We start from the raw sequence: 18,464 nt of genomic DNA on the forward strand, positions 1-18,464 counted from the left end.
ACTGTTAATATCTTAAGCATGAGGAAAAAAAGGTATAATGCATTTTACTCTATTTCATTTTCTGCACTCTTAGTGATTGAAAAAAAAAATGTTTTGAGAAATATTTCGTTTCATTTATTTTTAACTTTAAACAGGTGTGTCTTACAAAGTTATAATGATTTTGTGAGACTGTACTATCAACTTATGGAAAATGCAAATTAAGTGCTTTAAAATATTTTAACTGTTCTAGAGTCTGAATATTAACAAGCAATTTTTATTTCATTGATCTTGACTTGCAAAAGAATGCATAACTTTTAAAAGGTTTCGTTTGCCTATTTTTCTTCGCATTTTTGCAGTCTCAATGCCCCAAAATACAATTATTTATACCTACTTTTCAAAAAATTTCCCGGAGGAGAAACCCCCCGGAATAATGGATATTCTACATAACACCTTAAGAGCCACTTTCCTGTTATCGTTCTCACTACAAAGGTGAGTATAAAAATATTTATAAAAAAATAATAATAATAACAATGAAAAAAAAAAAAAACAGCGGGAGCATTAAACAAAATTAAAAAAAAAAAAAAACAGCGGGAGCATTAAAAAAAACCTACATCAAAATTGCTCTAAAAGTGAAAAATAATTTCATTCTTTAAACCACATCGATTAATACATTTAAACAAATTTTAAAGTAGGCGCAAAAAAAAAAAAAAAAAGTAAAATCTAGTGTAACCATGCTTTGTTCATATTTTTTTTCAGAAAATCATCCAAAGTTAGGAACGAAACATTTATATCGTTACTCAAATATGCTGTCATCAATGCATAATGTATGTGGTAGTGAAGAAACTAGGGCTGGTTCATGTCTTTGATCTTTCACTTTAGCCGCTCTTGGCTAAAGGAGGGGGAAAAAGACCGTCTCTGACGTCATCCTGGAAACACTGACTTGATTGTTTCCATTGCTCAGTATTGGTTTGCATCTTCAATTTTAATTTTTCGGCTCGCGCTATTTATCGCACGAACTCCCCAGGGCATGAAATTTCAAAGGAACAGGAGAATTTTTCATAATTCGTCTAAATTCTTTTTCAAAAATTGCTACAGTGCTTCATATTCCATTCTTTAATTCTTAATTTTATGTGGCGTTATTATGTGGTTTCAGTTTGGAGAATCTATATCTTTCCCACTATACTTGTAATATATTTTTTACAAATGTAATTTTTTATGATTTAATTACGGGCGGTAGTACTTGAATAATGTCTATTTAAATAATTTTTTTTCAAAGGAAGAAAGGTTGTTTTATAGTACATATAATAAATTTCCGAAACAGTGATTTATGAATGACCATTAATGAAGCGTCATGTTGTGTCAATTTCGGAGAAAATTTATTTTTTTTTTCTCTATTGTTGTACATTTATTTGTATATTCTAAAGATGCAAATGTTTTGAATTGTCGTCATTTATATTTATTCGATAATTCGCGAGCACAGAAATATCTGTTTGAAATTATAGTATGAATTCTCAAAAATGTTTCATAGGATAAGAGATATCTTAATACTGTAGTTAATATTGAAACATTATGTGGTTTAAGTTTCGAAGAATTAATATTTTCACTAGTTGTTTTATTTATTTCGCAAATGTAAATATTTCATGAATTAATTTTGAGCAATAGTACTTGAAAAATTTCTATCTTAAATGAACTGTTAAAAAACAAACAAAAAAAAAATCATTCGATAATAAAATTCAAATGAAACTTGATGCGGTGTCAGTTTCGGAGAATACATATTTTTCCATCTAGAGTTGCGCATATATTCTACAAATGCAAATATTTCAGTATAGTATGTATTTATTATAGCTTATTTAATTTATTTGAATCAAAATCGTCAGTAATTACATAGTTAATCATATTTTGAATGTTCATCATTGGTATCCATTTAAAAAGTCACAGCCAACAGTTCTTAGAAATATCAGTTTAAAGTAAAGGTTTGTTCTTAAAAATATTTCATAGGATAAGATTTTATTGGGGTTATTAAAGAAACGTTATGTAACAACCAGACTCTGATATTCCGTACTTATTCATCTGTAGTTATTTTAATATTTTGCAAAAAGAATATTTTACTCCATTTATTGTAGTCACTTATGTACAGCTATTTGCATTTTGAATCAATATAGTTACAAAATTTTTCCATTATACACGAGTAACAGTACTTGGAAAATATATGCTTGTAATAATAGTAATTGCTTTAACAATGTTTCGCAAGATATGTAATTTGTTTCATAAAAAACGTATAAATAAGTGCCATGTGGTAATCAGTTTCTGAGTATTTGTATCTTTCCCTCTATGTTAATATATATATTTTATAAATGTAAATATATAACTATTTTGAACTAATATAGTTGCTATACATTATTAAATTCAATTATTATTCATTGATAAATTCGTTTTTCCCTTCATAACTAATATTAATTTGTTATATTATTAATATTAATAATGATTCTTTCTCTCTTCTACAATTTTTTGAAGATAAACTTTAAAGTAAATGAATAACAGTACTTTCGCTTCCAAATCAGGAAAAGATTTTTTGTAGCAGTTTACGAATTTAATAACTCATATAGATTACCATTTTCTTCTAATAAAATTATTTTAAGTTGAATTCAAACTTGGTTTAGTTTCATAATTATAGTTTGAAGTCAATCATGATCAAGTTTTGTTCTTCCATTTTATTCGAATTCAAAATTATTCTCATAAAATATGGATGAGACATAAACACTAGTATTAAAGAATGTAAATTAAGACAGGCTTTTTTTTTTTTCCAAATTATGTTTTTACGTCCAAAAATAGGACCGAAGCAATGCCATTTCCTATAGGAATCGCATTAAACTGCTTCGCGAGTGCTTCCGTTGCTACGTCACCAATTTCATTCCCCCACAATCTGTTTCGGGAGATGGTCCAACCTTAGTCTCCTTGGTTAAATTTGTAGTTGTAGAGTTATGGCTGTGAATGATCTTATTTATCGTTTTTGCGCCAACCTCAAAAAGTATTATCGATGTTGTTTAAAGAATAAAATTATTTTTCACTTTTTAGAGCAATTTTGAAGTCGGTTCTATGTTTTATTTTTTATTTCATTCTTTTTAGTGTAAATGTAGGTATTTCAGTAAAAGTAAGAAGTTACCATCACGAAACTTCACCTTATTTTTTTCATAAAAATGCTCCATACCAAAAAAAGAACTATAAGCACGCCTTAAACTTTAAGCGATTGTCACTAAAAATTTATCTTCGTTCCTCTCTGGAATTCATTTGTGTGTTAATTTAATTATAACCATTTAAATATTACGTTTTCCCTAACTAATTTGCATTTCACAGCATACAAGTTGCTTGTGATGCAATCCTGTATAGTTGAGGCAAATCTAACCTGGTTGTATTGTAAAGGTGCATCACCTCGCTTCCAGGTTAGGTTTACCCCCACTATGGATTAATTACATGGAAGAAACTTGATGCTTGCTTCAGTGAAGCCTTTATTCAAAATTTTCATTACAATTACTATTAATGTTACTTATGTTTATTATGGCACCGGACTATTATAGCAATGGGTTTCATATTTAATTATTTAATAAGGAAATTGCATGAAATTTACTGTTTTTTGCCGATAACTTTTTCTCTAAATGACAAATATGGTCAAACAAAGTAATGGGACCTAAGTTGAGCCAGCCCCTATCCATTAAAAAAAGAATCATCAAAATCGGTTTACTAGGTGAGACGCTGTGAGTGGGGGGAAAAAAATCATACATACGGTGTGAACTGATTACCGCGTCCTTTTTGAAGTCGGTTTGAAAACGATAGCAATAGCTCAGTGCCCCGTCAAGTCTAAATCCGGCTTATGAGTAAGTTTAGAACTTTGACTTCTATGTTAAATATTTTTATGCGTCTATGTGTGTTTACTATTATATATATATATATATATATATATATATATATATATATATATATATATATATATATATATATATATATATATATATATATATATATATATATATATATATATATATATATGTATGTATGTATATATCAGTACAGCGTTTGCAGACTTTCAGGGCAGATAAAATAAACCTAGACGATGGTGGTAATGAATGGTCGGAAATGCTTTTTTGGCGCGGTAGTGACGACACAAATAAGAGAAAAAACATGTTTATTATCCTTAGTACAGTAAGGGAACACTAAGGAGCCAACGATTGTCATTAAAGTAGGTGTTCGAAATGATGACCCCGGGCCGTGATACATGCCTCACATCTCCGCCGCATTGAAGATCGAAAGTCAAAGCGAACGAGGTAAAAAGAAAAAAAAAAAAACGCGTGTCATCAAAAATGCACCGTCATCTGATGCTTCGGTTTAAGCAACGACATCTATCGAGTACACCAGACGAAAACTTACCATCATTTTTGCTGTATTAAAAATAATAAACATGTTTTTCCTCTTATTCGTGTCTTGTCTTGAGCTTTGTGTCGAGACTATAGCGTCAGGAAAGCGTTTCCGATCATGCATCGCTATGGGATTTCCCATCGTCTAGGTGTACTCTATCTGCTCTGAAAGTCTGTAAAAGCTGTACTGATACACCCTGTATATGTGCGTGTGCTCAGACAATGCGAAAACCGGGTCCTTCCCGAAAAAAAATTCTGGATACGGCCTTGTAGACAGACACACGTCAAACATACAGTCCACGTTCTTGTTTTATCGTGAGTTAAAAACTGTTAGGGCAGAAGCGAAGTAAAATATTTTGTTTTACTCTTAACGATAGCGCACAAACATGAAAAATATTTGTTTCAATGAAATTAAAAAAAGCCTAATATTTAAGAGACAAATAACGGTTTTAATTTATTCATTCAAAAGCTTTTTCGATGATGCCTTATGAACAGTGATGTTCCTATTAATTTTTCTGAGGGTATACTCCCGCTAATCCATCACGCACAATATGTGTATGCGATCATATACATAATATGTCATAATATGAAAATTTTTGAAGCATGAGGGTATACGCTATGTGTCTAAAAATGTGTGAAAGTATACGGCGTATATGGAGTGGTGTATCTATGGGTACACCACTGCTTATGAATGAAATTATTGCTCACTATTGCTCACCAACGCCCGGTAACTGCAAGCAGATCCATTCGGATCGCTTCTCGATTGAACTCAAGGCCAGGGCCGCCGAGAGCCAAGGCGACCTCGGTTGCGGCCCAAGTTGCAGCTCTCCAAATATGCAGGAGTGCTGAACCAAGGGTTTCTCAACTCCTAGTCTGGATTTAAAAAAGAAAAAACTCACAGTTGTCTTCAGGGTCCTATCCAAAAACTACATTTAGTGCTAAAACCACTGCCCGTAGTCATGGGGGGGGGGTAGGATTGTGAAGTGAAGTGTGTTGAAAAAACAATAGCAAATAAATAAAGTGCAATGAAATGACTCAACTTGAAAAAAGCGGGAATTGACACATTATGCAATGATTATGTACTCATGGCGTTGTATTTCATTTCTCATAGAGAACACGATTGATAATAACTTGTTTAAATACAAGATGAAAGCAATCAACTGACAACGCATCAAGATGCGTGAGTAATACCTTCCAAGCACGTCATTTATTTCAGGCAGATAGCGTTATTTTTAAACTGATGATAAAATGGGACGTGCTAATGACCTTCACCAAGGATTTTCTAAACTGCACGCCCAAATGTGAGAAATTGCAAAGTAAACCATGCCCAAACTAAACATTTTTTTAACCAAAAAGCATTAACTGCTCCTAAAATTGTGCGGTGGATGAATATTTTGGGGGAGAATTTCAATTAATTTCAGGTCAATTTTGTAATTTTACTGAGTGAATATTTGCTGCATGTACGAGCATATTTGTTGTTGAACAGGTGTACTCATAAGAGGGAGGGAGGGGGGGGGGGCAAGGGATTATGGCGCAGAACAGCAGAACACTCCATTTATAATTTTTCAAGCGTGTTTTATGCGTCTTAATCTCATTTTCTGGAGTTTCGTTCTCGATGAAGAGGTGCAATATAGCATTTGTGTGGATATATTAGCACTCTTTGGGGAAGGGGGGCATCTATGCTCTTGTGTGAAGAAGAGAGAAACAGCTGATTTATGATGTGGAACATAAAAGAACTTACATGCTGCCGACATCACGAAATTATCTTTAAAATATTATATCGTTCATTTAAATACAGAAAGAAGAAGAAATTGATGAAATTTAGAATGTAAAATTATGAGAAATCCTTCCGAAAATTCTAGAGCAACTAAATTGCTCCATATTAAGTGATGTGTCTAAGCTCTAAGCGGCTAACTCTAATACTTGTCAGAGTGGGATTATATTACATTATTGAAGAACCAAAGTGTTTTCCTGTGTGAATTCCAGCAGTTACAAGTATTTGCAAAAATGGGCACTAGAAGTGATTTTCATATCAAGTGTCAAAAAACAATAAAATTTTTTCTTTTTTTGTTTATCAACAGCAAATTAAATCATACATACATTTTTGCACGGGCTGATTATTAACAGTAAACAAGCTCCGAGCATAAGTCATCGCTCTTATTTTATGCAAGAGATTCAATGCTGCAATCCAAACATTGTATTACACATCATTCTCCCTACCTTCTCATTTTAGAAAGTTATCAATGTTCATAACTATGAGTCAAATTATCGATAAAGATGTTTAAGGAAAGATAATATCAAATGTTTTTGAGTAAGCTAAAGCATGTAATATTATTTAGAGTTATTTTCTAATAGACTGTATACGGTAATAAACAAATATACCGACGGCACCTCATTTTCAAGGGCATTACCGAGTTGTTTAAATTCACGTGGCAGAATACTTGAATTGCATCATGATTAGAATAGATAACCATCTATGAAAGATTTAATGGTTATCTTTAGAGATGATTGTTTATCGGTGAATATTACAAGCTAAAATTGTCAAAAATACGAAGTGGCAAATTATCATCTATTGTGTTATCTCTCAAATGAATAATCTATATCTGTTTTAGTTCAACTTTTGGTTTTCGACTGTAATTGATAGGTATCAAAGAGTTGTCGTTTAAGCATCCAGGAGGTACGATCGCCGAGATCAGCAGTCATGGAGGAAAATCACAGCGATTTCCATGTTTTTGAAGCACTGGATATTGTCGATTTTTCAAGAAGATGCAAAAGCCATTTAAGTGCTGCTTTACCATCCGTAAAACAGGCAATAAGATCTTTAAAAGAACTTTCAGTTGAATTAAAAACAACGGTGGATTATAATGGACTGGAATATGACTCGTCTCTTGTATTTCGTTTTCTGAAGAAGCTACCAGAACGTATTCTGTTCGATATGGACACGATGGGTGCCCTAACACGATTGCGATATTTATACTTCAAGAAGAAACTGATGTTGCTGTTGAGGAACAATCTTCTTAATGATTACATCGCTTGCATGAGGATGAGTCTAGCTGCATGCCCTGATGCTATCCAAACAGAAGTAAAAGTGGATAAATTGCTCAAAGTATGTGATACAATCCAACTGGATCTTGAACTTTCCGAAAGTAATGCCAGTCAATACGAATTCATGGCAGAGCTCTTGGAGTTGTGTTTCCACAAGAACATCCAGAACAGCCCTCTGATAGTGTCACTTCTCAAAGCAACGATAGACTGGTACGCGATTGAACCATCAGATACTCGCCATGTGCGGCAACCTTTTTATCCACAAGGGTTTTTTGAATACATTTTGAACCATGCAACAAAGGAGAGGTTCGACATCCAGGCGTATTGTGAAAATAACCCGAAAACCTTATGGGAGTATTCCCGAAAGTTTTCAATTCTCAATGCAGTTGCTTTTGGAAATATTTCAAGGACTTCGCTTTTGCTCCAGCATGGTTTTAAAGTGTTCACTTCGTTAGAGCAGAAGAAGAGTGGCCACGGATTCCCTTTTGTGTAAGTAAGGAAGATTATTTCCGCATAATCAATGTTTTTAAAAATATTGTTCATAGCGTTCTAACACTGTTTGGCGGGGTAACTAACGTTGTCGTTTAGCATGGAGGATAGGGGAGTGGTCTTTCACTGCCCGTAGTAAGTTTTAAATGGAACTGTAGGTCATAAGCAGCTAGGCTGAAGTAGGAAAGCAGCGATGGGGAAATTACGCTGAAACATTACGGCGTGGTTCGATCTCGCCAAAGGAAGTCATCTAGTGCAAAGCATTTCTTAGAGTTTCAATCAGAGTTGGGGAAATTTTAATTGCATGAACAATTAAAGATTAACAATTGATTAATTGGTAACCGTTACCACAACAACTAACAATTGATCAATTGTAATTGTGGAAAATTACAATTAACAATTAATTAATTGTTAATTGTAGTTTGCTACAATTAACAATAGTAATTTGTTTTGTTAATTTTTAATTAAAACTAACTCTTAAAAAAATGACTGGTTACCTGGGACGAGGACGCTGGACGGGTACCATATTATTATCTATTTAAATACACATGTTAGCAACTAATATAAGATTAATGCTCAACAGTAACTTTATTACGAGCAATAAATTATTTATTGCAACATATGACTTTTCACAAAAAATCTTATGGCGCCAGCGAAATTTCCTCAGAAAAGGTATATTTCAATTTTTTCCTTTTTTTTTCACTAATGAAAGTCTAAGTAACATCTGAGAGAAATTTCAGAAATGTATCTTATAATTATGTACATGATTGATTTTTTTTTTATTTTTTAACAGAGCAGTTTCTGAGACCTCACGTCCCCTGTTATGTCCTTCTTTCTCACCTCCTCTGTTTTGGGTTAAACTAAAACAATGATTTACACAAACTTAAAACACTTAATTAAAACACAAACATTTACGTGTGGAAAAAGCTAGCTTGAATGAGACTAGTTCACGCGGCGAACAAGCAATCAGCACTGAACGAAAATACGAAATTGAATAATACTTCTGACTCTTTACCCTGCGATGTACCTATTGATACATAAAGTTAATTGTTAGTTTTAATAGTTTCATAAAACATTTAAAAACATTAATTGCAATTATTTTAATTATGAGAAACGATTAACGTACATTAATCCAATTGCAATTAATAGTTTAATTGCAATTAATTTAATTGCAATTATTTTTTTAATAAACTAGCAAGGCAATTGAAAAAATAATTGATTAATGCCCAACACTGGTTTTAATAACTGCATGCAGCTACCTTACTTTATGTTCCACATCCACTAATACAAAAGCGGTTTTCTTCATGCTTGTTTAGCACACTGAATTTGAAATTCATAAGTTTTCTTGGTAAAAAGTGATCGATCTTAAATGCCAACACTAAACTATTTAAATTTACGCATAATTTTAGTTTCAGTAAAAATTTATTAAGCGCAAAAAACTTTATAAATCTCATTCACTCTTTTTTTTTCCGATCGAAAAAAAGGTTTTAAACTAGAAAACGTGATTAATGGAGATTCAATTGCTCGTTTTGACCAAATAAAAGCATTTTATCAATTAAAAAATGCATAAAATAACCTGCAATACACAATAAGAACGAATGTCCATAACGTTTTCCTTTATCAACAGGATTTCGTCATTTTCTTCTTACTCTCTCGCTATCTGTCTCCGTTATCTAACCCCCCCCCCCCCCCCCGGCTTAAGAAAGGGATCCATGAAGCAAAAAAAAAAAAAAAAAAAGAATAAAAATATCACAACAACGTGTAAAACACGATAGGGATATGATGCAAATAAAAAAATCGTTAAATTCCGAAATACTGCGCATGGTTAGAATCAAAATGTCGCCGTAAAATAGGTGTTTTTTTGTGTAAACTTTGTAAACTTTTTTAAGCTGCGTTGAAATGATTTTTTGAAATTTAATTTATCAGTTTAATTCAATATTGCTTACTTTTTCTTTCAAGATATAAGGAATATCATACCAGAGCAGGGTTTTTTTTTACTATTATAACAAGTTGAGATTTGCTATGAAACTTGGAATTTGACAGAATTTTCGATATCGAACCTTTACTAACTTAAGTAGCTAGCTCGTAATTGACCCTTTACTAACATAACTAATTTTTTTTTCAGTTTCATTTCAAAAATGAAATTTATTGTTGTTGAAAGTTATAAAACTCTTACTATACCTGCATCTTCCTTTAGAGAATTTTCAGTTGTTTCATCAACTGCGCTATAAACGCTATTAGCGTTTGAGCGTTTATAAACACTATAAACGCTCCGCAGCATTTATTTTTTTGAGTTTCGTTGTAGATAATATTTTACAAAATATGAAATACTAGGAGTTCGTTCCTTGGAAGGGCCCCACTCTTAATCGTAGTAGTCTAAGTTCTGAAAACTTTATAGGGGGACGGAATCCGGAGACCAAACTGACCAAGGGGCCCATATTTGCCTTCGGCTGGCTTGTTAATTTTCCCTTTTACTATAATTTAAAATTAAATATTAAATAACTGTTTGAAGAATGCAAATAATATCTTGAAATTTCAAACACTCACCCATCACACAGAGCTATGAAAGATTATGTATTTTTGAGTCAGTATTTTAACTTCTCCGTAATTAAGTCTCGTATTTCCTTTTAAACGATATATCGGACGGATATAAAGCTAAATATCGTTATCGCGGTAGTAAATATATATATCGATATAGGAAGGTATATTGGTATATCGCCCTGCCCTAACCTTCACCGATTTAATCATTGCAAATGCGGGACAATCGGTGCTTGTTTTTACGTATATAAGAATAAAACACTATGAAACATTAACTGGTAGCGAAGACAAACTATTGGTTTTAATAATTAGTATAAATACATACATGCATGATTTATAGCCTATGTCACTTAGTAAGAATGTACATTTCATGTAGTGAAAGAACTTTTCAAATAGTTACAATGGTTTCGGAGATTATCTCGAACATATAAACATACAGAAATCCGCTTTCTATCTTTATAATATCATTATAATTATAGATATGATTTTTTAATGTATTAATTTGTACATTGTACATTTCTTGAGCTTGGCTCATGTTTCTTGAAATCTGAACCGTCCGAAAAATTTCGAAACCTCAATACACTAAATTTCTCATCGTTGGCATTCTTGTAACCCTTATTCACATTCATTATTTTTCCAAAATTAGGAGCCCAGAGTGCACTTTCATAAAATTCCAATTATAAATGTTTCTAGGATAATCGATCGCAATTTTTCTGTTTTCTGCTGCCTCTTGAGCCTTTTTAGTAGAGTGTTGGTTAGTTTTTTTTTTTCAATTATTTTTCTTGTTGCAATTTCAGATCTCAGACCCGAACAAAAACATCCTTTATTTTTCCATTCGATATTGCGAGAATCTATGATTAACCTATTTTACATGTGTGAAAAAACAATATGGATTTTGGGTGTATTGCTTCTTAATGAATGGATATGAGTACATGTGTACATGCACCTATTCTTCTGAGTTTTTAAAAATAAATCGGTTGTTTAATAGGCGAACAAGGTAGCAATGTGGGGCCCGCATCATTTTTTTTCTTAATTAAATGCATTACGTAGTATGGTGAATTTTTCTCATACTGAAATAATGCCCATAAAGTAGCGACACCTCCCATTTTTTCAAATAATCTATTCTAACAAAAAGCAATAGAATATACGAATATGTTCGGTAAAACCCTCCCGGAAAACAAAAGTCTGGTTACTGCCCTGGTTGTAGTTATAGGTAATGCGTGAAAGTTTAGTCGTCCTGAACACTTCAAACATCTCAAAATATGAAAAAAATATTTGCTCTATAATATTTTTTATTTGCTATGAATTAACCAAAACCAGCTACGAGTAGTGTTGTGAACCAGTTTGCGCAACGTCGGTAGAATTTACCATCGGGGAAAGGTGTAACAACAGTCCGTACATGTGAATAAAGTATCGTATAGCGATTGATAATACTGTTAAAACCTAGGGTTGGTCTGTGCGCAGGCCCGACGAGAAGCCATGTCAGCTTAGTCGGAAACTAGGGGTCCGGGCCTTAGGGGGTCTGGCGATACTGACGCAGAAAAAAGAAAGATAGAAAGGAAGGAAAGAAATAAAAAGAAAGGAAGAAAGAAAAAGGGAGAAAAACTCTGAGTTACAGAAAACATAAAGATTAAGAAAAATTTTATCTGTGGCACTTAAAATAGCGTTAATTGTTTTTTAGTAAGCAGTTTGGATTTTTTTCTCCCCCCTCCTTTTATCTTTTCCCCCCTTTTCTTTTCTATTTTCCCCTGCTTTCTTCTTTCCCCATTTTCTTTTCTTCCTTTTTTTAAGAGGCGGGAGAAACCCGGCAACATAACTGATAAGGCGCCCGTCCTGGCTCTCTGCGGCCCTGTCTGTGTGTGGAGAAGGGGGGCTTACTCCTCCCTCCTCGTTGCGCCACTGAGTATGCGAAACATGCAGAGAAAAAAGTTGCCAGTGTTAAAGGCTGATGTTCCTCAAAAAAAAAAAAATAAATAAATAATAATAATAATAAATAAATAAATAAAAATAAAATAAATTAATTAATTTGAATTTTGGCTTCTTGAATTCAAATTATGCTTTTCGCAATCACGAGTTCGTGTGTGTAGACCTGTGTGTTTGTGCGTGTGTGGATATGTGTGTATGTGAGTGTGTTTTCGGGTGTGTGTGTGTCTGTGTGCAGGCATGAGTGTGTAAGTATGTGTGTGTGTGTGTGTAGGTTGTGTATGTATGTGTGTGTGTGTGTAGGATGTAGACGTGACCTGGAGACTGTTTTCGCTAGAGGAGTAGCATCGGAAGGGGCCAGTCGACGGAGGTGCTGCAGAGGAAGGTGGGGGAAAAAATCGAAAGACACCATTGAACAGTCACATGAAAACAATAAGCAATTCGTGATTGCTCAAAAAAGTCAGAAAACGCGTTACTGTCAAACAAGGCGAAAGTGGGTTAAAAAGGGTTCAGTAGGGGTAAAATGAAACATGGAGTAAATGGAAACAAACTCGATTTCCACCCTTGTGGTAATTTTTGATATGAAGTGTTAGTGAGCGGAAACTAGTCATAGAAGAGATTCCAAGAGTTCAGCACCTTTTCGAGCAATTGTGTGGGTATCATATTGTTTGAAGATGACACGTTGAAAAAATGTTGTTTTTTAAAGTTCAGTGATTTTTTACATTTTCCTCTACAGCAGGTCTACAAATGCGAGGTGACTGGACTCGCTTAACTTGTCACGTGGAAGGTTGCTAAAAATATTTCTTTGTGAATTTTCCCTTTCCAGCTATTTTTGAAGTGAAATTTAAGGTTTCCATCTAACCTCATAATACTGTATTTTGGGGTAAAAGGAAACAATTAAGTTTTTCATTCTTTCTATTTTTCAGAAGATTAAATTTTGATGTAAATTGCACGTTTTTACATAAATTCAGCGCAAAGTTTATTTTTTTGTATAATTTTTCTTTTTAAATGATATCAGATTGCATTTGAAGGATTCAGCGGTAAAAGCTTCATGCAATTCGAGAGTAAATTTATCCCTTTGGAAAACAAGGCTCTTGTCTTGATAATCTTTATAGCTCCACCACCCCTCCTTTTTTTTTAAAATTTGATGCCATCTCTTGAAATGCGTCAAGTCCATGTTTGAGATAGTAATAAATGTAGTCTTTGTTCAAAATAATTCTAACATATTCAAAAAGTATAGCCTTTTTATAAGCATTATTCAAATTCACTACGAACGCATTCGAAAAAATCCGCTAGTCAGCGTTTTTCTTTACTAGGGGAAACTAGGGAGGTTTGACCCATACTAGGGAGACTTGACCCATGAGAATTTTTTCCATGAAAAGGATATTTAGCGAAAATTGTAATCATATTATTGTTTGACTAGTAACATTTTGCAGGGAAAAGCCATTTCAGAACTATCTGTAGTTTTCAAGAAATTAACTGTTAAATGATACTGCACCCTTCGGGTTAAATTTGATTTTTAAGATTCTGGATTTTTTTAGACTTTAACCTCCAGTTTTGAGGGAAATGAATTTTAAAAGTATACATGTTTTAGTGTCTTTTCTAGCGATATACTGATATGCAGATTTTTTTTTTATATTACTTTAATGTAAGATGATAAAAATTTAAGGTAAACAATAGAAAACTACATAGGGAGCTTTGACCCAAATCAACCAGGGCGACTTGACCCAAAGACGACAATTTGATGTTTTTGTTTAATTTGATGTTTTTTCAATGAATTTTTATTTTTGAACAGATGAAATATTGTCATTTAGGTCTAATGATTTTATTTTATTCATGCAATAACTCTAATATTGTGAATATGAAGGCCTGATTTTTTCTCTTTTTAATAAATAACTATAATATATAATATTTTGGTCTAAAAAATTGTTTTTATTTGACAAATAATTAAAATAGTAATAATTTTTAAGCCCAATTAGTTGTTACTTAGTAAAATAACTGAAATGTTGCTTAGGTCTGATCTGATAAAGCTTTGAATTCGACTTCTGCTTTCCTGCTGATATAGAGTAAAATTAATTAAAATATAAATATATATGTAACATTTTACCTAATGAGTGAACATTTATGTTCACTTCAAGTATCACTTATTAAAACAAAAAACACTATCAAACCTGCGTTTTTGATTTTAGTATCTATGAGTCTTCTTACATTCATGAGGTGGGTCACGTCTCCCCAAGTGCTGGCTCAAATCTCCCTAACTTTAGAGACACTAGACCCATATGCAGACTTGAGGAACATATATTTTTTTTACCATTTATACTTTGAATTATGCTATTATTTTTAGCCATAGTGCAAAATGGCAAACTATTTATCTTTATTTTTTATATCGTTTTACCTATTCTACAAAAAAAAAGGGGGGATCAAGTCTCTTTAGCTTCCCTTATATACAACAGGTCAAAATAGTAATTTTGCCCTTTTTTTTTTTTGCATTTTTTCGTTAAAACTGTTAGATGATCTCTTTAAAGACTGGTGTACAGCAGATTAACGTGCAGTTTACACTATTTTACTCATTAAAAAGCTAAATAAATGATGTAAGTGTGTATACATTTGTTTTCTGCCATTTTGTCATAATCTCAGAGTGAATGTTTTCTTTTCTAGAAGTGAAATAATACCACCAACCTACCTCATGATTCTGCAAATGATGAACAACATAAGGTATGTAAACTTGTTGACAACAAGTTCGACAGAAATACGTCGACGAGGACTCTATTTCGTCACAAACGACCAGAAACGCTGCTTCTATATGGTATGGAGAGCCATACCAGAGCCCTACGTCAGGTACGCCGAAATGGTATCTTCAGTCTTCAACGAGTATGTCAGCTTGGCCAAGCACCTCATTTTGTACCCGGGGAGGTGCGAAAAGAACTCAAAGTTTTGTTTGATGTATGAGAACAATTTCATGGAGTTGTCTTTTGGACCGAAGGAACCTCGATCGTTGAAGCATCTGGCCAGGTGCAAAATTCGCCAAAATCTTCGGGCATCTTCGGCTCTACCATATGGTATTTATGAATTGGAATTACCAAAATCTCTACAAAGGTACCTCAATTTGGAAGATGATTAAGCAAACGTCGAAAGTGTAGCACCTGCACCGACTGTTGCAAACTAGAATATCCTGAACTAAATACTTCAAGCCATTTGAATTAAACAATTATTTTTCCACTTTTTAATGTTTGATTAAGAAAGTATTTTGCAATGTTGCTTTTTTTATATAAACTTTTGAAACTGTTAAAAAAAAGCTTTTCCTCCGCATCAATGCATAGAAAATGCATGATTCATGCCAACATTATATTTTAGCCTACATACTTTATTAAAATATTCATTAGGGTGGCTCAAAAATACTGTAAAAAAATGTTTCTCTTAGATAACAGGACACCCCGCAATATTTTTAGACTTGTGGATAGTAATATACTGGAAGAACTTTAGCTTCCTATTTCAACTGAAAGAGGGTGCTCAACCCCCTCCCCCAAATGTCATAAGTATGGGGAGGGGGATTAAAAAAATACATTGAAGTGAAAAAACCAATGCTACATAGCATACCTACACTAGTAATATGAATATACATGGCAATAAAATAATTATATACAAAAAAAAAGAAAGAAAAATTAATTTGAATTTTGACTTCTTGAATTCAAATTATGTTTTTCGCAATCACGAGTGTGTGTATGTAGGCGTGTGTGTTTGTGTGTGTGGGGGGGGTATGTCTGTTTGTGGTGTAGGGGGTATGTGTGTGTTGGCATGTGTGTTCGTGTCTGTGTGCTGGCATAAGTGTGTGGGTAGTTGTGTGTATGAATGAGTGTGCGTGGGGGTGGGGTACGTGTATGTGTGTGTAGGCATATGTGTTTGTGTCTGTGTGCAGGCATGAATGTGTGGGTAATTGTGTGTATGTGTGTGTGTCTGTATGTATGCGTGTGTGTATGTGTTTGTAGGTGTGTGTGTAGGGTGTATGTGTTTGTAGGTGTGTGTGTGCAGGTGCGTGTATGTACGCGCATGTGTGTAGGACATGAATGCAACCTGGAGACGGCTTTCGCTATAGGAGCAGCATCGTGAGGAACCGGTCGATAGTGATGGTGCGGAGGGTGGCGGGGGGGGGGGGGAATAAAATGATAGGACGCCAAAAACAGTCAAATAAAAGCAATAAGCAATCGTGATTGCTCAAAAAAAGCTGGGGAAATTAAAAGTTTCTAAACTTGTGGCATTTTATATGTTACGGCTGATGTTAAATTAAAGGGTCATTGAGCACCCTCTTAAATTTTGAGTAAGAAGCTAAAACTTTTAAAGCATAATACTATTAGTAAGTCTAAGAAAAATAGGGGGTGTCCTGGACTCTAGCTGAAAAAAAGTCTTTTTGAACCACCCTACACACTAATTGCACATCCTACCTACATATTTTAAATCATTATGTATTTTTTATATCATCGAGTATCGTACTTAAAACTAACTTCAGAAGGAATATTTCTTTTGCTTTCAATAAAAGATTCAGAAGATAAGATTTTTAATAATTTTCAAATAAAGTATATTGCACTTAAAGGAGCTCTCATTGTAGAAATATTTTATACTATTTAAATATTTGATTTATATTTATTCTTTTGTACAATAGTTTTTCTTTTATTGTGCATTACATATGTATATTTCCTGTGTATAGAAGACTTTTTTTTAACTGAGTGTAAATAAAAATTTTATTTTTCTAATGTCATACTTATTTTTACCTAGAACATCATTTATTTGTATTTGAATAAGTATTACACTGTAATTATTTGATTCGCGAACATTTTTTAAACTGAGTGCAAATAAAAATTTTATTTTTCTAATACTATACTTATTTTTCCCTAGAAGGCCATTTATCTGTATTTGCACAAGTATTACACTGTAATTTTCTACTGCTTTGGGATACTGCTTATTAATAACTCAGGTAAAGGACATTATACCACAAGTTGATTTTATTTGATCGCGAACCTCCCGAGTTTTGTTAAGTACGGTCAGTTGTCATGAAAGAAAACATGGGGTTTGGAATGGAAAACTTGCGGCATTTTTTTTAACTAAACTGTTGATGACAGAGGAGAGATAACGTTTAACATATGGAAGAGATTCCGAGAGTTCTTCGTATTTCCTAACAATTGAGTAGGCTTCATCATTGACTAAAAATGACACTGAAAAATTGTTTTTCAAAGTTAAGTGATCTTATATTTTCCTCTTCAGCGAGTCTACAAATCGCTCACTCCTTTCAACAACGTCGTATCTCAAAAAACGTGATTTTTCAGGAGAGCAATTTTAAAAATTAAAAGTAAGATATGTGGTAAAACTATATTTTAAGTCAATGATTGAACTTTTTCTGACGCATAAGATCTTTTTCAAGAAAATCCGGTGTTTCTTCTATTTTATGAAGAAAAAGTGTACGTTTTATTTATGACGTTCTTGCATTACATTTCAAACTTACTGTTTGAAGTATCTCAAAATGTGTTATTATTGTCACGAATTGTTCTAATTACAATACCGACATAAATGAAAATAATGTGTTCTTGATTAAAAAATAAGATTGAAAAATGCTCTATTTTTGTTTTGCAATAATGTTTTCAGAATAAATAATACCATGTTTCGCTAAACGACGCAGATGTTTCATGCCTAAGGGATCAAGAACTACGCAAGATGGGACATTCTTGAAAAGAATATTCCGAAAGCACTTGAAAAGTGCAAATACGACACTTTTGCTCTCTTACGGCGAAATATTAAATTATCGAAATGCAGGTCTTGCAGAGATATGCTGCTAATTCATGGCAGTTCAAAAAAAAAAAAAAGCGTAACTCAAAATCGCTTATCTTTGAGATATGACGTTTTTGAAAGGAGTGAGCAAAATGCGAAGAAACTGGTTTCACTCTCAGAGTGGGAATCAGTAACCGGAGGGGAGCGAATCCATTCACTGGCTCGCTGAGGAAAAGATCCCAAGTCACGTGGTTCAATTTCAATGAATGAGAGACACGTGTTACTTGAAACGAGTGGAAAAAACCTGATCGCTTTCAATACTTT

The 18,464-nt window shown here is 33.1% G+C and overlaps 1 protein-coding gene across 1 annotated transcript; it reads left to right on the top strand.

Moving 5' to 3' along the window:
• The first annotated feature begins 7,089 nt into the window (after positions 1-7,089).
• Positions 7,090-15,504, top strand: LOC129234353 (uncharacterized). The gene is made up of 2 exons (XM_054868346.1): positions 7,090-7,922; positions 15,042-15,504. Exons 1-2 carry the CDS (start codon positions 7,090-7,092, stop codon positions 15,502-15,504), a joined length of 1,296 nt encoding a protein of 431 aa, XP_054724321.1.
• Positions 15,505-18,464: the final 2,960 nt, after the last annotated feature.

The sequence above is a fragment of the Uloborus diversus genome, chromosome 1, assembly GCF_026930045.1.
Source record: "Uloborus diversus isolate 005 chromosome 1, Udiv.v.3.1, whole genome shotgun sequence".
NCBI lineage: Eukaryota > Metazoa > Arthropoda > Arachnida > Araneae > Uloboridae > Uloborus > Uloborus diversus.

Excerpts from the sequence above, each read along its gene's own strand:
- LOC129234353 (XM_054868346.1), top strand. The coding sequence starts at position 7,090 with ATGGAGGAAAATCACAGCGATTTCCATGTTTTTGAAGCACTGGATATT. Across the intron at positions 7,923-15,041 it reads GGCCACGGATTCCCTTTTGT|AAGTGAAATAATACCACCAA; the intron begins GTAAGTAAGGAA and ends TTTCTTTTCTAG.